The 19712-nt window shown below is 43.5% G+C and overlaps 3 protein-coding genes across 12 annotated transcripts in view; all 3 read left to right on the top strand.

Moving 5' to 3' along the window:
• The first annotated feature begins 225 nt into the window (after positions 1-225).
• LOC106580918 (mitochondrial fission factor homolog B) lies at positions 226-5378 on the top strand. 4 transcript variants are annotated; one of them, XM_014162474.2, is made up of 8 exons: positions 226-417; positions 1123-1337; positions 1547-1719; positions 2052-2143; positions 2929-3093; positions 3849-3905; positions 4328-4418; positions 4543-5378. In XM_014162474.2, exons 2-8 carry the CDS (start codon positions 1127-1129, stop codon positions 4672-4674), a joined length of 921 nt encoding a protein of 306 aa, XP_014017949.2. In that variant the 5' UTR covers positions 226-417; positions 1123-1126; the 3' UTR covers positions 4675-5378. The 4 variants fall into 4 exon arrangements, with proteins under 4 accessions (XP_014017949.2, XP_014017951.2, XP_014017950.2 ...); XM_014162476.2 differs by lacking the exon at positions 2929-3093; XM_014162475.2 differs by lacking the exon at positions 3849-3905.
• A 2089-nt stretch (positions 5379-7467) lies between these two features.
• LOC106580952 (39S ribosomal protein L44, mitochondrial) lies at positions 7468-9334 on the top strand. Its single transcript, XM_014162543.2, has 4 exons — positions 7468-7677; positions 7862-8330; positions 8463-8635; positions 8886-9334. The coding sequence occupies exons 1-4, from the start codon at positions 7631-7633 to the stop codon at positions 9097-9099; spliced, it is 903 nt and encodes a 300-aa protein (XP_014018018.2). The 5' UTR covers positions 7468-7630; the 3' UTR covers positions 9100-9334.
• Positions 9335-11615: 2281 nt separating this feature from the next.
• The window catches only part of LOC106580911 (arf-GAP domain and FG repeat-containing protein 1), a 95374-nt gene continuing 87277 nt past the window's right edge, over positions 11616-19712 (top strand). For 3 of the 7 annotated variants that reach the window (XM_014162455.2, XM_014162454.2, XM_014162452.2), the window contains exon 1: positions 11618-11989. In XM_014162455.2, coding sequence (XP_014017930.2) covers positions 11823-11989 — 167 coding nt within the window. In that variant the 5' untranslated portion in view covers positions 11618-11822. Of the gene's footprint in view, positions 11990-19712 lie in introns of all 7 variants that reach the window. The other 4 variants (XM_014162453.2, XM_014162451.2, XM_014162449.2 and 1 more) reach the window with 3 other exon arrangements.

Here is a 19712-nt window from a genome sequence, read left to right as displayed (position 1 = left end):
TGTGCTTTTGATACTTAAATGAAAACCAAATACTTTTAGACTTTGACCCAAGTAGTATTTTACTGGATCACTTTTACTTTTACTTGAGTAATTTTCTATTAAGGTATCTTTACTTTTACTCAAATATGACAATTTTGTACTTCTTCCACCCCTGTAGAAATAATTATCACAGATATAATAACAGGTATTTTACAGTATGGAAAACAATAATTTTCATGTGACGTAAACAACTTCCTGTTTGGGTCCACCATCCATGACATTCATTCAGGGCGGTAATATACGTTGTTGTCCCTTTCAGCCTCCTGGAATCAACATCTAAAGATGCTACATCCTCTGTAATGCACCCTTGAATCTTCAGCTGGACCATATCCGTTTTTGCACGTATATTTAATCGCTGGGAGAAGAACAAACCAAAGGGTAAGGCCAGCTAGCTACTACTATCAGCTAACGTTAGCTTGCTGGTCAGCTAGAAATGGTGTTTCGAAAAGCTAGCATGCTAGTGACGTGCTAGCTAACTGTCTGTCATACAGACATTTCAAAGTATCTGGTCAGGCCGCAGTCAGTAGTTAGCTTGCTACTCCCTGAATAATGCTTGGAATTGCATTTATGGGGCTTTATTTCGGTAAACATTACAGACACTAATCGCACCAACAGAACTAGCTAGCTAACTTAGATAGCTTGCTAGCCAGCTCGAGACATAGCGAGCTATTTTAGTTGATATTCCAGTCATCCAAGGTCTATTTTGGTTTCATTGGTGAAAATACTACTGTAAGTTTGGTATTAGTAAGTGGTCCTCATCTGGAGAGTGGCAATGCATTCAGGCCTTTGATTCAGATGCTTCTTTTATTCTTATCACATGATGGCGTCACGAGAATTCGTTCTATTTTAATTCATAAAGAAGACCACCATCAAGGGTTCCTGGGGTATAGTTAAAAATAAGCCTATATGTGGCTACATGGATAACCATTTATTTTAGGACCTCTTCTCTTAATAGATAAAAGTTAAACTTGCTTGCCATTGTATTATTGTTGTCAAAGGGAATCCCAAACTGTATTGTGTAACCAGTTAGTTGGGTCAGCTGATATTGAAAGTGAAAATATTTTTTCTTTGTATATTTTCCAGCCAAATGAACGGAGCGGCATTCCCCTCTCCTACTGCAGAGATGGCGGAGATGAACCGCATCCACTACGAGCTGGAGTACACAGAGGGCATCAGCCAGCGCATGAGGATCCCAGAGATGCTCAAAATGGGCCCCTACGGTCATGACAACCCTGAGGCAGGCTCACGTGACCTGCACAACGTCATGATGCAGGTCCCAGAGAGGATCGTAATGTCCGGTAGCTATTACGTTGGTCCTCCATAGGGTCTTTGTAGTGTTGATACTCCTGGGCCATGTTCATTAGGCTCGAAACGGGATAAATTGTTTTCAAATGGATGGGGTTCTCACTGACACTAGTTTCATTTTCCATTGCAAACGATTTTAGTCTTACTGAACATAACCCTGTATTGGCCCTTATGTGACACCCTGCCTGACTGCTTTTCTCAGGAGACAGTGAGGACTCCCAGTTCCCCAGACCCAGAGACCTGGACCTGATCCAGTCCACCCCGCTAGAGAGCCTGTCCTTGAAGACCCCTCCTCGGGTCCTCACCCTCAATGAGCGGCCACTGGACTTCATGGAAATGGAGCGCAGTGCAGCCCCAGCCCAGCCCAGTGAGGAGGTAAGGTAGTGGGGGCGGGAGAGTCTAGAAATGGACAGAGATCGTACTGATGGGGTGATGCAATGGACCAGGCATGTGTGAACAAGCAGTATCAAACTCTGGTCATCCAAGCAGCTCAAGACTGTGGTAGCCCTCTGAGCTAAAGCCTAGACATTAGTTCTGTGAGCTTACACAAATGTTCAGATCTCTGGCAAAGCCATTTGTCTTGTGAGCATAGTTCATAGAACCACTTCCTCTACACTGACAATGGGGAGTTTATTTGAAAGTGACGGCAAAGTCCATATTTTACAGGAAGAGGATATCAGTATTTACGTGTTCTCCACTCCTCATAGGTGCGTTCGCAAGGGCGGTTGCGGCGGGAACGTTCAGCCAGCGAGAACACCACTGTCCGTCACAATAGCCAGATTGCCAGAAACGATTCAACGTAAGTATCCTATCAACTGTGGTCCATACCCCAGTAGTGCCATGCACAATCCACCACCACCACACCCCTCTCCTCTTCCGCAAGCCTGTTCTTCTTTCCTCCTTCCAACTGTCCAGTGGTTTTCCCTGTCTGCTGGCCTGTTTGTCCATCTTTCACTCTGTTCATTTGTTGTGATAATGATTTGGCTGTAGTTGGGTGTCTGTTTCTAGCCGGTGGTGTTGCCCAGTCTGTAGCCTGTTTGGTTGGTAGTTGTATCTGGGTCTGCACCCTGTGCTGTTGCAGTTCTGTGTCAGTGTGAGATTAGTGCAGCTCCCTCCTGTCCTGAGCATGGTACTAAAACGTACTCTTAATTCTCTTCACTATTAACCTATGAATTTACTATACTGTACCAGGGAGAGACACCTTACAGTAAACATGGCATAGAGCCATTTAATTTGTTAAAGCTTATTTCACTATACAACGTCCTTGGGGATCCTATTTTGTTCACAGCATCTTTGTGGGGGATGACTCATTGGGACCTTAATTAGGACCTTTCCATGCTTTTGTGTCCGTATCTCCCTTCCTGGTAGAGGGTTAGGTATAGTTCAGTGGTGCACTAGTATGATCTGTTTGACATCACCCCATCAGTACCATCTCTGTCACGCTTTGGTGACTGTTATCTCTGCACAGTGAGTAAAGTGCGGATGGTCTTTCTCCCCTCCCTCTCCTTCACTCTCTCTCCCCCTCTCCCCTCTCTCTCTCTGCTCTGTTTTCTCTGGCTTGGCCACTCATGTTGGTGGGGGCAGTGTGACCCTGTCCCTCCCAGCCCCTCTCCGCGCCTGCCCCCCTCTCGCCATGGCCGAGGACGAACAGAACCTGTACAGCGCTAGCGGCGTTCTCTCTTTCATCCAGTCCACCACGCGCCGGGCCTACCAGCAGGTCTTGGAGGTTCTGGACGAGAACCACCGCAGGTGACCCCATGATCCTTCCTCTTAAGGTCATCTCTAGGCTGACCTCTCCCACTCTGCTCACCGTGCAGAGATTAACCCCTCAATTCAATGCAACACAATTGTATTAATCCTCTCTGAGGCAATGAAGTCCCTGCTGTTGTCTCTTTCGCATGGACAGGGTCATCAAATCAGTTCTCGGCTGCTGGACAATTGAAAAAAATTATAATCGTATAATTTAGACATTTGCTCAATGAACAAAATGATTTTTCTTGACCGTATTTTGATCATTTCTTTTGGGGCAATGGGTAGGGAACACCTGGTAATTTGTAACACTATTAATATGTCATGATGTATATTTATTTATCATTGCAAATCAAGATTGACTTAGTCTCATGTGCTGTTATTGAGCTGTGGCCTCACTCAGGGCTTGACTGAATTGGTTGAGAGGAGAGTAGTGTGCAAAGCGAAGTCATATTTTCATGGAAAACAGTTGAGTTTTAAATTCGTGCTGTTCTTGCTCGATCCATGTGCTGTAAGGCCATTATCAAGCAATGTCAACAGCCAACCTATGTAGTGATGTGTATTGGAGATGAATATATTGGTAGTCTTACAGAGGTCTGTTTTACACTGTATGATCAAAGTCCTGAGACATTGGAACTATGAATTTCAAGAGTGAGTGTGAGAGACTTTGGGATTGCGTGTGTGAGACACTACTTTGGCGTGCTGCTCTATCTCTATTGCTTCCTCTCTCCCTTCCCTGTTTCTGCCTTCTTCAGCAAGCCATCGCTGCGAGGGGGGTCTGCCTTGACCTCTAATACTCTGCATGAATCCAGGTAACTCCACCTGGCACGTAGACTTCACCCCTCTTTCTCTCTCTTTCTCTCTTTCTTTCTCTCTCTCTTTCTCTCTCTTTCGCTCTCTCTCTCTCTCTCTCTCTCTAATTCTCCCTTCTTTTTCCTCCTCTCCCTTTCCTTTCATCATATAGGCTATAGTTATTGTCAGAAGAGGATGAGTGTTGCTGTCAATAATAGTTGAGAAGATAGTTGCGCAGATAGTTGCGCAATGAGTAATGCGTGTCTATTGAACTGTTGTCAATGTATTGTCAATTTATTTATAATAGAAATACATTGACAATAGTTGATTGACAGTCTGTCTTTTACATCATCATTGATCAACGATCAGAAAGATCATCATGCCTGATCCATGATAGAAATTGTTAACCAGGATGTGTTTGGTCTATTTCTCTTCACCCCAGGCTTGCCCTGGCCACTCTAGACACTACTCTGGATGTTTCCATGGCTCCTGATGACATGGCTGTCGTAGATGCAGCAACACTTCGACGGCAGGTCTGCTCCTAATATATTTAGACTGTACTGTACTTCTATGGAAGGTATATCATTAAGCCCACATGTTTTGTTTTGGCTATATTGGTTGGTGGTGTTGATGTGATTGTCATTGGTGTGCCTATAGATCATCAAGCTGAACCGGAGGCTCCAGCTCATAGAAGAGGAGAACAAGGAGAGGGCCAAGCGTGAGATGATCATGTACTCCGTCACCGTAGCCTTCTGGCTTATCAACAGCTGGGTTTGGTTCCGCCGCTAGAAGTGGAGAACAAAGCCTCTCCTCTTCTGTGTCAATGTTAGCAAAATGTACTCTCTGCACTTAGTCCCATCGCTGGATGGCCTTGCTATTGGGCAATGGGATGTTTGTTTTCATTTAATTTTATTGTAACCATGTACTTGTACATCTTTTTTACAATGCTATATAATTGTATTTTTTTCGCTTAAGAAGCAAAGCTTGACTCGGCTGTAAATATTTCTTAATGTTACTCAGTTGTAATCATTGCCCCTGAGGCATTTCCAACAGATAAGATGTCTAAAGAAAAGGAAAGAATAAGCCACATTGGAGACAAATCGAAATGGGCTACATATGTTAAATATTTATTTGGGACTGGAGTGATGTGAAAAGATGTAAAAATGTTGTGAAGTACTACTCTTAAATTGTAATATAATACATAATGTGAAATTTGCTGATGGGTTTAATTGATGTATAATACTGCAAGGAAACATAGTCACACTATTGCTATTACACCATTTGATTCATTATGAATGACCCATATCCACCAAGCCATAGGCATGATATGCTTTTTCTCATATTTTATCTTCAGTTCCTACCTTTTTTTTTAGCAAGAACTTGCTGGCTGGAGCACAATTTTTCCAAATTGGTTGTAGTTTTCAGTCATAATGTACCAGCATATTATGCTGAGATTCATACAATTGTATTTGAATAAATGACAAAATAGCAAATTCTGATGTTTGAGTTTAGATATATTAGTTGTTACCGGTATTAATTAGCAGTGTTGGGGAATCTACTATGAAAATATAGTTTACGGAGCTACTAATTACTTCACACTGGAAGAACTTAAGCTACGCTAAAGCTACCCTTAAGAAAAATATACACTGCTCAAAAAAATAAAGGGAACACTTAAACAACACAATGTAACTCCAAGTCAATCACACTTCTGTGAAATCAAACTGTTCACTTAGGAAGCAACACTGATTGACAATAAATTTCACATGCTGTTGTGCAAATGGAATAGACAACAGGTGGAAATTATAGGCAATTAGCAAGACACCCCCAATAAAGGAGTGGTTCTGCAGGTGGGGACCACAGACCATTTCTCACATCCTATGCTTCCTGGCTGATGTTTTGGTCACTTTTGAATGCTGGCGGCGCATTCACTCTAGTGGTAGCATGAGACGGAGTCTACAACCCACACAAGTGGCTCAGCTAGTGCAGCTCATCCAGGATGGCACATCAACGCGAGCTGTGGCAAGAAGGTTTGCTGTGTCTGTCAGCGTAGTGTCCAGAGCATGGAGGCGCTACCAGGAGACAGGCCAGTACATCAGGAGACGTGGAGGAGGCCGTCAGAGGGCAACAACCCAGCAGCAGGACCGCTACCTCGGCCTTAGTGCAAGGAGGAGCGCTGCCAGAGCCCTGCAAAATGACCTCCAGCAGGCCACAAATGTGCATGTGTCTGCTCAAACGGTCAGAAACAGACTCCATGAGGGTGGTATGAGGGCCCGACGTCCACAGGTGGGGGTTGTGCTTACAGCCCAACACCGTGCAGGACGTTTGGCATTTGCCAGAGAACACCAAGATTGGCAAATTCGCCACTGGCGCCCGGTGCTCTTCACAGATGAAAGCAGGTTCACACTGAGCACGTGACAGACGTGACAGAGTCTGGAGACGCCGTGGAGAACGTTCTGCTGCCTGCAACATCCTCCAGCATGACCGGTTTGGCGGTGGGTCAGTCATGGTGTGGGGTGGCATTTCTTTGGGGGGCCGCACAGCCCTCCATGTGCTCGCCAGAGGTAGCCTGACTGCCATTAGGTACCGAGATGAGATCCTCAGACCCCTTGTGAGACCATATGCTGGTGCGGTTGGCCCTGGGTTCCTCCTAATGCAAGACAATGCTAGACCTCATGTGGCTGGAGTGTGTCAGCAGTTCCTGCAAGAGGAAGGCATTGATGCTATGGACTGGCCCGCCCGTTCCCCAGACCTGAATCCAATTGAGCACATCTGGGACCTCATGTCTCACTCCATCCACCAATGCCACATTGCACCACAGACTGTCCAGGAGTTGATGGATGCTTTAGTCCAGGTCTGGGAGGAGATCCCTCAGGAGACCATCCGCCACCTCACCAGGAGCATGCCCAGGCATTGTAGGGAGGTCATAAAGACACGTGGAGGCCACACACACTACTGAGCCTCATTTTGACTCGTTTTAAGGACATTACATCAAAGTTGGATCAGCCTGTAGTGTGGTTTTCCACTTTAATTTTGAGTGTGACTCCAAATCCAGACCTCCATGGGTTGATAAATTGGATTTCCATTGATTATTTTTGTGTAATTTTGTTGTCAGCACATTCGACTATGTAAAGAAAAAAGTATTTAATAAGATTATTTCATTCATTCAGATCTAGGATGTGTTATTTTAGTGTTCCCTTTATTTTTTTGAGCAGTATAGTTTACTGAACTAAAGTTACTTAGAAAAAGTAGTTCACTACCTCCAAACTACTTCATGAACAATTATCACATCTAAATGTCATAGACTACAAATTGCAAGAACATATCACTCTTGGGTCTGATGTTAAAGAATGTGTAATTTAGCCTTTTGAACACAATGTGATTTAGCCTACACCAAGCTACTGCTAAATATAATTAAATTACTAGTTGAACTAAATGTAGGTCACTACTCCCTAACACTTCATTAGTATGAAGTATATTGTTATTACAATGGAAATTGGAACCACGTCTATGTTTGGAAGTTGGAACCCTCTTCTGATCATTTTCTAAACTGGAACTAATTTAGCGCTTTAGGGTTGCGGTCCGGAACGTGTTTATTGTTACACACCGTCAGAAACTGTCATGGCATCCGGATACATTGTACATCGTGGTGTGCTAACATTTGGAATTCACTATCATCATGTGTGTAGAAATGTACTCCTTACACAGACCCGAGAGAAGAAGCGATGGATGAAAGCATATACTCTTGATGGAAAGAAAGTTGAAGATAGAAGGGCTTCCACCACCTAAGCCACGGTAATGCTAGCTAAGATAGCTTGGTATCATAGGGATCAAGTCAAGGCCATTGGTGTTGGTGCTCATGGTTAACGTTAGCAGAAATTACTATATTATAGCCAATATAGACTACTGTATCTTAGCTATATACTGATTACATGCACCGTGGTCTTAGTTATTAATTTCCCTATGTTCTGTCTTCTAGCTCTCAAAAACCTAACTGGGACTACCATGCAGAGGTCCAGGCATTCAGCAGCCGCCTTAAAGAAAACTTCTCCCCAGAGCTCCTGAAGATAGCCTTCGTGAACCCCTGTTACATTCAGTCAGAGAAAGAGAGGAGGCAGGCACTCTGCGTGGACTCTGAAACGGCCGCTCTGGTCCTGGGGGACAACATTCAGCTGAACACACAGGGCTTGGAGTTCACCAAGAGCTTCCTGTCTGACTGGTGCAGGGCCAGCTTCCCTAGCCTGCCCAGCAAAGGAGTGGTCGCCGTTGTCGGCCACCTGACCAGTCATCCAGTAGTTTGCCATGTGGCGCGGAACCTCGCCATCGAGGACCTAACTATGAGTGCTCAATTCCCTGTCCTTGATGAAGTATTGCACAGTACGTTCCTCGCTGTGATCGGAGCACTCCAGGAGAGCAGTGGAGCTGAGAGAGCACGCCTTTTCCTTCGGGTAAGAGGAAGATCCTCACAACTTTCAACACACACCCAACTAACGGTTAAGATTAAACATTTCAAATGAACATTAGATTGCTTGTGTATCTAAAGATGATCACACCTCCCATGCCCTCTTCTCTCCCACCAGGATTTCCTGGTCACCCAGTTGGTAGGTAAAGACCTGTTTGAAATGTGGTCGGTGGTGAACCCTATGGGGCTGCTGTTGGAGGAGCTGTCCAAGAGGAACGTGGCCCTCCCAGAGCCTCGCCTCACCAGGTCGGCCGGCACCGTGCTCCCACTCTACTTTGTAGGGCTGTACAGGTACGCCTCACTGGCCACTCCCATCAGTATGCCTCCTGATAAAGCCAGGAGGTTTTCCTGATCCCGAGACCTGACCAGGAATACGCTGTGACCCAGGACCTAAAGTATTTTTTTTCCCTGGTCGGGGCAGATGATCAGGAAAAACTCTTGCCGTTACTTATGGAGTGTGTGAGAGGTATGTGGTAGTGTTCTGCCGGTAGTTTGTTTATTGATTATGCTACTGAGTGAGTGTGTGTGTTTGTGTCCTCAGTGATAAGAAGATTTTTGCCGAGGCTCCAGGGGAGACCGTTCTGGCTGCAGAGGAGGAGTCGGCACGCGTGGCCCTGAGGAAAATCTATGGCTACACTGAGAACCGGAGACCCTGTGACTTCTCTGCAGCAGAGGAGCAGCTCGGGCTCCTACCCTCAATCCATCAGCAGCAGCTTAAGGTCACTCCAAGCACTATGATGTCTTCCATCAGTTGATGACAGCTCATGACACGCCAGAGGGTCAAAGTCAAGTGGTTCCCTTAGCCTATTAAGACCAACCTCTCACAGACTCATAACCCCAGACCTAGGAATACCCTCCAAACTATGTGGTCTGCTCAGCCCTGTAAATTAGAGGACTGTCCTTTGGCAAAATACTGTTTTTTTTTTTGTGTAATATAATATTGATGTAAAAGCAAAATGTTTCATGTCCATAATAAATATGTATCCCTGAGCACGTCTCTTGAAAGAATGTTTATTATACCATCTTTGGTTTATCCTGTCTGCTTATTATTAGGTGTTATTCATTGATGTATGACTGTCCCACAACAGTTGATATTAGTCTGCTCTAAAAAAAAACATGGGTTAGCAATGTGCAAAATGTCTGGATTGATATCACAAGAGAAGAATCCACGACACTATAAATTGGAAGGTCATTTTTGGGCTAGTCAGGATCACCTGCTGTGATTGGTTGCCAGGACAATGTCCCTGACATCCATAGTGGGAGATGTGGCTCCCTATTTTTATCCTCTGCAAATGCCACTGCTACCAATCGGCAGAACTTGGAGTGAGAACTCGACTTGAGTCTGGCCTGGTTTATTAAAGCTGTATTTTACTATGAAAAGTCTGACACCAGTATAGACACCCGTTTTGGCACTTTGCAAATGCACTTTTATTGTGCATTTATTTGCACATGATGGGAACCAACTGGATAATTGCTCTTAGACCTCAACTGGGTAATCTGTCTTTTACATCAAATTACTTTTACAGAAAGTATTTGGATTCTGTAATTATTACAAATTGAGTATTTTATCTGTAGTGATTGTAAGCAGAACATAGCATGGCTGAACAGTGATGTTACATGTGGGTGTGTAATATACACTCATTTCACTCTCCATCTGGTCCACTTCATGCCAACTGTGCTATCATCCCTCCCTGGTCCCTCGACGCATCGGCAGCAGAACCTGTGGGCCTAGCTTCCTTCTTTCTCGTCCGTTCATTTTTGAAGCAGTCATTTAGCCTTTAGGTGGAGAATGAAGGGCTCTATCTGCAGGCAAGAAGTGTAGGCCAGCCCTAATAGGCCTACATCCCAATATATTCACCACTAGGATCACAGAGCAGGGTAGAAGGGGTTGCATCCTCATTCATGTTCATCTGTATAATGTCTTAAAATTAACATCTGCACTTATTTATCTGCACTGATACCTTTGTATTGAGAGACTAATGTTTCTTGGCCCGGATTCAAAAAGCATCTCAAAGAAGGAATTCTGATCTAGGATAAGTTTTGACTTTTGAATCATGACAAGAGGGGCAACCTGATCCTAGATCAGCACACCTATTCTGAGATGCTTTATGAATACATGCCCTGTACTCTTGACCTATTTTAAGCCAGTGTCCTCCAAGGTAAGCTGCCAAAGCAGATCTTCTCTCAGATGTAGGTTACTCAGTGGGACTTAGTCACCCTTGGAGTTCAAATCAAATTGTATTTGTCACGTGCCGAATACAACAGGTGTAGACCTTACAGTGAAACGCTTACTTACAAGCCCTTAACCAACAACGCAGTTTCAAGAAAAAATGTGTTAAGAAAGTAGTTACTAAAATAAACTGAAGTAAAAAATAAATAAAATAGAAAAATAACAAATAATTAAGGAGCAACAATAAAATAACAGTATTGAGGCTACATACAGGGGGTACCGGTACAAAGTCAATGTCTGGGTAATTGAGGTAATATGTACATGTAGGTAGAGGTAAAGTGACTATGCATGGATAATAAACAGAGCAGCAGCAGCTTAAAAATGGGGGTGGGGTGGGAGGGGGGGGCAATGCAAATAGTCTGGGTAGCCATTTGATTAGCTGTTCAGGAGTCTTATGGCTTGGGGGTAGAAGCTGTAAAGAAGCTATTGGGACCTAGACTTGGTGCTCCGGTACCGATTGCAGTGCGGTAGCAGAGAGAACAATCTATGACTAGGGTGGCTGGAGTCTTTGGCAATTTTTAGGGCCTTCCTCTAACTGGTATAGAGGTCCTGGATGGCAGGAAGCTTGGCCACAGTGATGTATGTTCCAATAAACAGCACTTGTTTTTATACAGTAGGAGCCATGGATGTGAAGCACAGTCACTCAGACGGGCATAGCAGCCTTTTATTTTACTTTCAATGCATTTCAATTCATCACACTATATGTACCTCAACGTTGTGTGCTGTTTTTTTCTGAATGATAAGAAAAGCAGTGAGAATAGCACATTCTCAAATAGTGTTCCACCACTAATAAATAAGCAATTTATGATCATTGAAATCTATAACACATAATCGCCCAAGGTGACATACATATCTTCTACACATCTCTGACATCTTCAATTCTATTCTCTTCTAACTATTCTATTCCTCTAATTCTTGTTCCAATGTAATGATACCATAATAATAGATGCACATCTTAAGATGTATGAGATGATGGGTGTTTCCTCTTTGTATGATGAAAAGGAATGTGCCTGGAATTAGGACACATGATGCAATGATAAGTGTCAAGCTGCTGGGTGGCGCTGGTTTGCCCATGGAAACCAAGCGCGGGTAGTGCGTGACTCCTCGTTCAGTCGACTGCACAAGTAGCCGCTCTACTCCGTTCCTTTCAGACAGAGTCGGTACCCGTTTAGCAGCGAAAGCTTTTCCCTTTGCTTGTAATTACCCATCCTTCCCTGGCTTTATTTTCTTCCCCTATTTGTCCCAGTCATGGCGGCGAGTGCGAAAAGAAAGCAGGAGGAGAAACACCTGAAGATGCTGAGAGAAATGACGAGTTTGCCTCCCAACAGAAAGTGCTTTGACTGCGATCAGCGCGGCCCAACCTATGCCAACATGACGGTGGGGTCTTTCGTCTGCACCTCCTGCTCTGGCATACTGTAGGTACACATGTGATTGAATGAGTGACCTTTTCATTCCGCGTTGACAGGCCGCAAACATGTCTGCTAACTAGCTACTTACTAGCTAGCTAACCGTTAGCTATCTCCCCCTCCCCGTCTCTTTCCATTTCGAACTGCAATTGTCTTGTGAGTTGGGTGTCTGCTGTGCTAGCTATAGGTAACTAAATAGAGACAGATTTTCGCGATATCTAGTACAATAATATTAATAATAATATAGTTCCCTGCTGTTTCATTACAATATGATAGTTTACTAACTAACCAGATACAGATATCTATTTGGCTAGTAAACTCGCTGTTGGCTAACTAGCTAGCCACATAACGTCAATTTACCGGTAGCTAGCTAACGTTAGCTGGCTCCAATCAGTTAACCAGTTTACAGTGGTAGTAGCAACTAACTGGTAAGCCGCTATATGTGAAAGTGTCTAGGCAAGAAGTCTGACTATGATATGTGTGTTTTACTATAGTTAATAAACGTGTCACCTGCTGCTGCAGTCTTTTCACACTGCAACCTGGACTCAGGGGTAGACGTAACATAGGGTGTGTTTGTAAATTACATTTGGGGTGCCAGAGTGCTCATAGTGCGCTCTGGGAGTTCGTAAATTCAGAGTGTTGTCAGATTGTCCGTTCTTAAATTCAGAGCGGTCACTGGACGCTCTGGCGGAGGATTAGGGTTGAACGGAGCGTTCTGACCTCACAACAGTAGTCAAGCACCCAAGCTAATTGGCTAGCTTGCTAGCTACTTCCAGACACAAATGAGATAGTACCCCACTCTGACCATTTTACTTGCCCTAGCAGAGCTGGTTAAGGCTGTTTTCATGTCATCCACAACGTTGGTGACAGTATCTGTGCTGCTGGCAACAATTTAATTATGCCTTTTGCCGACTTTTACTGACACCGGCCATATTCAACGGGTGTTGAGCATTGTAAATTCATCACTTATTCTGCGCTCTGGCAAACTCCGAGGGCCCTGAAATCGGAATAGATAGCCAGAAGGAATTTACGAACGCGCCCATAGTAAACGAATATCCGGGACACTCAAAATAGATAGGGCTCTATAACTTTTTATTTAATTTTTTACAATGAGTTGAATTAATTAAGTTATAAATAAAGCTAGAATCCTTAGTTTATGAGTTTTGAGCACTCAACATTTGGGTTGCTAGACGTTCACTAGTATTACGCAAATCAAATTGTATTGGTCACATACACATGGTTAGCAGATGTTATTGCGAGTGTAGTGAAATGCTTATGCTTCTAGATCCGACAGTGCAGCAGTATCTAACAGGTAATATCTAACAATTCCACAACAAAACCTAATATCTAACAATTCCACAACAAAACCTAATACACACAATCTAGTAAAGGAATGGGATAAGAATATATAAATGTATGGATGAGCAGTGACAGAGTGGCTAAGATGCAATAGATAGTGTAGGATACGTATAGAGTATATACATATGAGATAAGTCATGTGAGATATGTAAACATTCTTAAAGTGGCATTATTAAAGTGACTATTGTTCCATTTATTAAAGTGGCCAATTATATCAAGTCTGTAGGTAGGCAGCCGCCTCTCTGTGCTAGTGATGGCTGTTTAACAATCTGATGGCCTTGAGATAGAAGCTGTTTTTCAATCGCTGTCCTAGCTTTGATGCACCTGTACTGACCTCGCCTTCTGGATGGAAGCGGGGTGAACAGGCAGTGGCTCGGGTGGTTATTGTCCTTGATCTTTTTTGCCTTCCTGTGACATCGGGTGTTGTAGGTGTCCTGGAGGGCAGGTAGTTTGCCCCCGATGATGCGTTGTGCAGATCTCATCACCCTCTGGAGAGCCCTGCAGTTGTGGGCAGTGCAGTTGCCATACCAGGCGGTGATACAGCCCGACAGGATGCTCTCGATTGTGCATCTGTAGAAGTTAGTGAGAGTTTTCGGTGACAAGCCACATTTTTTTCAGCCTCCTGAGGTTGAAGAGTTGCTGTTCTGCCTTTTTCACCATACTGTCTGTGTGCGTGGACCATTTCAGTTTGTCGGTGATATGTACACCAAGGAACTTAACTTTCCACCTCCACTGCTGTCCTGTCGATGTGGAATCGGGCATCATATGAAGTCAAATGTAGCATCATATGATGCAAAGTGCATCATATGGCTGTATTTTGAAAGTATTTCTTGAAAACTTGTTTGTTGACATGCAAAACATTTTTGGACTATATCAACAATGGACTAATGAAACAAATACCAAAATATATTTTTTGGGGTGGAGTTCTCCTTAAGTAACCTTCTGTTTTATATAACCATAACAAACATAACATATACTAATTTGACTGTCATGGATTTTGGTTTACTATGGTACGTCTTGTCTATGAGACCAGCCTGCACACTGGTTAGCTAACTTTGCTCCTCAGGTGGCTAGCTAGCATTTTTTTTTTGTCTACCACCTAGCTTTTTTTAGTCGACCACTCAGCTAGTTATCGAGCCAGGCAAAGTTGACCATATTAAAACAAGTGTCATCTACCTAGCTAACTATACAGGTCGGCATTTGACTATTGATCATTCCCATTGAAATCTATTTTCTGGCTCACTATTTAGCTAACAGTATTAATGTGATCCAAGGTTGATGCTGTACCTCTGGCTTGTACTGTTGTGTAACCAAGCATCTGTATAGTTTGGGATTTGAGGATTAGTGGGACTGAAGCTGTGTTTTTCTCCTCCCTGCTACCACCGGAATAATGCAATGTCAAATATTGAGGAAATGTGTGTAAAATATATATATATATATATATATATATATATATATATATATGTATGTATATATGTGTGTGTGTAATATATATATATATGTATATATATATATGTGTGTGTGTAATATATATATATATATATGTATATATGTGTGTGTGTAATATATATATATATGTGTGTGTGTGTGTGTGTGTATATATATATATATATGTTTATGTGTGTATATATATATTTATGTATATATATTTATGTGTGTGGTTGCATGCATGGTAAAGAACGACCTGTTACATATCTCAAACAGAGGACATCACTGGTGTACTGTTCACCATTTCCTGGTTTGCAGCTAGGTTGAAGAACATCTGTTGTCTTCAATAGCAGCAAGCTTGTTTGTTTTTTTCATCATTGAAAGAATTCCTGCTGACATACAAATGAGATGAAAATGAACCCTGATTTGCTAGCCTATAATATTCTGCAGTAGATCTATATGATGTCATTATGCTAATATTTTCATAATCACTTGCAGAACATCTTTCCTCTCAGGTCTCTGTGGGGATTTCAGTTTTTACTCTTGCTTACACAGTTAGGCTTAAAACCACCCATGTTGTGCTAGTCAGTACATTTGCAGATTCTTCTCTAGCATCATAGTTTGTGTATGAGGTTTGCTGTAGCCTTCTGCTGAACTCAATTGCACCCAGTTTGCATAGGCTACACTGCAGAGCTAGATTAGCAACCTATACCTCTCTTGGTCTCTGTAGTGTCTTGACACAAGTTCCTGAGCACCAGCCTCACCCTTAGGACACAAGCCCACCACTGTTTGCCGTGCCCTCTGTGGAGGCACTTGTATAACCTTGTTCAGAAAGAAACACAACCACATTGGCCATTAATTCAATAAGATGCTCATTGTAATGTTCTGATTACTTCATCAATGCTGCCCAGTGAGACGCCGGGCGTCGCTTTCCTTCTTCAATGCCTCACTGAGGTCAACCTGTCATGGTCCATTAGCAGATAATGGTTAGCTTAATAATGGCAGAAAAGGGGAAGTGTGTGTCCCTCCCTTACTCTATTAAGACCTTAATAGCTCCATTAAGAGGTAGGGGAATTGAGACTGATTTATATGCTGACCATACCGCCCGCGTTTCATACGCAAGCATTGCAAAATGAATGTACACATGTTATTCAATCATTTCATCTAAACTGCTTGCGCGTATCAACGAGCATCTGCGTAGCAGGCGCTAAAATAGAACTTGGTTCTAGTTTTGATGCTTGATGCACTGCAAGTCCAGCCTTTCCCATCTCCTCATTGGTTTTTAGGAGCATATACCCAAGTGGGTGATTGAAAGCTGAACTGAGGTCCACACTCCAGTCCAGTTGGTGGTAGTAATGCACCTTAAAGTTGGTTGCCAACCGCCATATAAAGTCCAAAGAATACTACTTCTACTGATTCTGCTACTAATACTACTACTACTGATTCTGCTACAGCTACTACTGATTCTGCTACTGTTACTCTACTGATTCTGCTGCTACTGCTACTACTGATTCTGCTGCTACTACTACTGATTCTGCTGCTACTACTACTGATTCTGCTGCTACTGCTACTGATTCTGCTGATTCTGCTACGACTATTACTGATTCTGCTACGACTATTACTGATTCTGCTACGACTATTACTGATTCTGCTACGACTATTACTGATTCTGCTGCTACGACTATTACTGATTCTGCTGCTACGACTATTACTGATTCTGCTGCTACGACTATTACTGATTCTGCTGCTACGACTATTACCGATTCTGCTGCTACGACTATTACCGATTTTGCTGCTACTACTACCGATTCTGCTGCTACTACTACCGATTCTGCTGCTACTATTACCGATTCTGCTGCTAGGACTACTACTGATTCTGCTGCTAGGACTACTACTGATTCTGCTGCTACTGCTACTGATTCTGCTGCTACTGATTCTGCTGCTACTGATTCTGCTGCTGCTGCTACTGATTCTGCTGCTACTGATTCTGCTGCTACTGATTCTGCTGCTGCTGCTACTGATTCTGCTGCTGCTGCTACTGATTCTGCTGCTGCTGCTACTGATTCTGCTGCTGCTGCTACTGATTCTGCTGCTGCTGCTACTACTGATTCTGCTGCTGCTACTACTGATTCTGCTGCTACTACTACTCCTACTACTACTGATTCTGCTGCTGCTACTACTACTACTGTTTCTGCTGCTACTACTACTACTACTACTACTACTGATTCTGCTGCTGCTACTACTACTACTGATTCTGCTGCTGCTACTACTCCTACTGCTACGACTACTACTGCTACGACTACTGCTGCTACTACTGATTCTGCTGCTCCTACTACTACTACTACTGTTTCTGCTGCTACTCCTACTACTGATGCTGCTGCTGCTACTACTACTGATGCTGCTGCTACTACTACTGATTCTGCTGCTGCTACTACTCCTACTGATTCTGCTACTACTGATTCTGCTACTACTGATTCTGCTGCTACTACTACTGATTCTGCTACTACTGATTCTGCTGCTACTACTACTGATTCTGCTACTACTGATTCTGCTGCTACTACTACTCCTGCTACTACTGATTCTGCTGCTACTACTACTCCTACTACTACTGATTCTGCTACTAATGTTTCTGCTGCTACTACTACTACTACTACTGATTCTGCTGCCGCTGCTGCTACTACTACTGATTCTGCTGCTGCTACTACTACTGATTCTGCTGCTGCTGCTGCTACTGCTCCTACTGATTCTGCTACTACTGATTCTGCTGCTGCTACTACTACTACTACTGATTCTGCTACTACTGATTCTGCTGCTACTACTACTCCTACTGATTCTGCTGCTACTGATTCTGCTGCTACTGATTCTGCTGCTACTACTGCTCCTACTACTACTGATTCTGCTGCTGCTACTACTGATTCTGCTGCTGCTACTACTCACTACTGATTCTGCTGCTACTACTCTGCTACTACTGATTCTGCTGCTACTACTGCTCCTACTACTACTGATTCTGCTGCTGCTACTACTGATTCTGCTGCTGCTGCTGCTACTACTACTACTGATTCTGCTGCTACTACTACTACTACAGGATGAGAGATTACTAGAAACTAACTGGGTTTCCCCTTTTATCTGTGGATTCATTGTCAGAGTAGGAAACACACAATTTTGTGTGACTCAAAATGTGTCAACATTCTACAAAGATCCAGTAAAATAACAACCCAGTCTTTATAACCCAGGACAAATTAGCTAAACTAGCTAGCTAAATGTCCATGAGTGGTTCATGTGTTTGGACCTGACCTTTCAACCTACGTATCCAGATTGTGTCTGTTGTGGATGTTCAAAATCAACGTGTGCGATGGCACACAGGTGACCGGTGTAGTCAGCATGTTAGCTGCTTCCCAGTCTGGTTTTAAGGTGCCTCTGTCTCCGTGTTGGGTTTGCCCGTCAGAATTGTTCTTGCACCCCAATGTTGGACAGTAACCCCTTTCTCTTATTACACACACTGGAACTGTTTTAGGTGTGTACTTGTATCATTAGGTCGAGTCTATCTGGGTGGGCTGTGTTTATAATGTCTTTGTTCTGGCACTTAAGGTGTGTGTGCACTTCAACTGAGAACACTGTGTGAGAATCATTGTTTGCAGATGGGCAGAGTTTGGCCCTTCCCTCTCTCATCTCTCTAATAGTTCTGCAGGTATTACACTGTGAATTTCCCACTTGTGCTCTGGTGTTACATTTTGTGATGGGGGATAATTTAGTTATTTTCTAAGCTCAGACACACAGGCTCCTCTGAAGAGTTTCACACGGTCTCTCAGACTGTAATGTGAAAAAGAACCCAAGATGGTAGCCAAAACTGTAAAGTGTATGCTACCTAGTCTTACCTACCTACCAAACATAGGCCTATAGGCTAGGTTATTAATGTGTTGTCTAGCTAGTGGTCTATACCTTGTTCCAATGTAATAACACAATAGCTAGCTGGTTCTTCTTTAGTACTAGTGGGCTTGGATTTGGTTTCCCAGCAGAACAATGACCTCATCTGACCTATCCTCCTTTCTGCTGATCAGGCTATCCATTTTACTTATGCCGTTGAACTGAGTCTTGTGCAAATCTTTCCTGGCAGGACTGAGCGACTGTCATGTTGCTGAGATAGAGAGATGTGTGGGAGGCAGGGGAAGGGACTGTTTTGCTGTCTACCTCGTGGTACTGTATGTATGCAGGAAGCCTGGCGTCATTCTAGTGTGGGGAAGTGGTGGCATGGCCCATTGGCCCTGTTTTGCAACAGCAGCATGCAGGGTGGTTAAACAGGAAGTGGAAAAGTGCAGGAAGTTGCGAATTGACTTCTTCTCTCACTTTGGTTCCCAGGAAGGGTAGAGGAGGTTATCGCTGACTGAGAGACATCAAATTACTTTACGCAGGACAATTTCCCACACCCAGATTAGTATTTTTCCTAGAAAACACTTTCAGTGGGGACTCTGCATGAGCATTCTTTTAAGTCCAGGAGTAGGTTTCATCTGGGTCTGGGAAACTAGCCCATTGTGTTCTTTGATACTCTTTTTGTGTTGTATGGTTGGAGCTTCCTGACATATGCTAATGATAGTGTTACAAGCTACTGGTTTAGGCCTATAATTTAAGGATGTGCTTGTATTATTGATAGGATAGCTCTTAGTGCTGCTGGCGTGTCTGTCCTTCCCTCACCCTGATGGATGGACCTCAGGAGAGGATGAAGAGAAGCTGAAGGAATGTGAGGTAAATGTGAGCAGTTCCTCGTCCTGAGCTCCGTCTCTTGTTAACCACAGGCACTTACTTTGTTGGTTCAGCCCCCCTTCCCTTCTACAGGAACCTACCTTAAAGACCCTCTGGGTCAAAGGTCAACTTCAACCTGTAACACAACACTATTACAACGCTCATTCATAAGACTCTGATGCTTGATAGTGGGGGTCTTTCCTTCTGT

The sequence above is a fragment of the Salmo salar genome, chromosome ssa20 (genome assembly GCF_905237065.1).
Source record: "Salmo salar chromosome ssa20, Ssal_v3.1, whole genome shotgun sequence".
Taxonomy (NCBI): Eukaryota; Metazoa; Chordata; class Actinopteri; order Salmoniformes; family Salmonidae; genus Salmo; species Salmo salar.
This window is presented reverse-complemented; position numbering and strand designations above follow the sequence as displayed.

Excerpts from the sequence above, each read along its gene's own strand:
- LOC106580918 (XM_014162474.2), top strand. The coding sequence starts at position 1,127 with ATGAACGGAGCGGCATTCCCCTCTCCTACTGCAGAGATGGCGGAGATG. Across the intron at positions 3,094-3,848 it reads CTGGACGAGAACCACCGCAG|CAAGCCATCGCTGCGAGGGG; the intron begins GTGACCCCATGA and ends TGCCTTCTTCAG. Across the intron at positions 4,419-4,542 it reads CAGCAACACTTCGACGGCAG|ATCATCAAGCTGAACCGGAG; the intron begins GTCTGCTCCTAA and ends GTGTGCCTATAG.
- LOC106580952 (XM_014162543.2), top strand. The coding sequence starts at position 7,631 with ATGGAAAGAAAGTTGAAGATAGAAGGGCTTCCACCACCTAAGCCACG. Across the intron at positions 8,331-8,462 it reads GAGCACGCCTTTTCCTTCGG|GATTTCCTGGTCACCCAGTT; the intron begins GTAAGAGGAAGA and ends CTCTCCCACCAG. Across the intron at positions 8,636-8,885 it reads TACTTTGTAGGGCTGTACAG|TGATAAGAAGATTTTTGCCG; the intron begins GTACGCCTCACT and ends TTGTGTCCTCAG.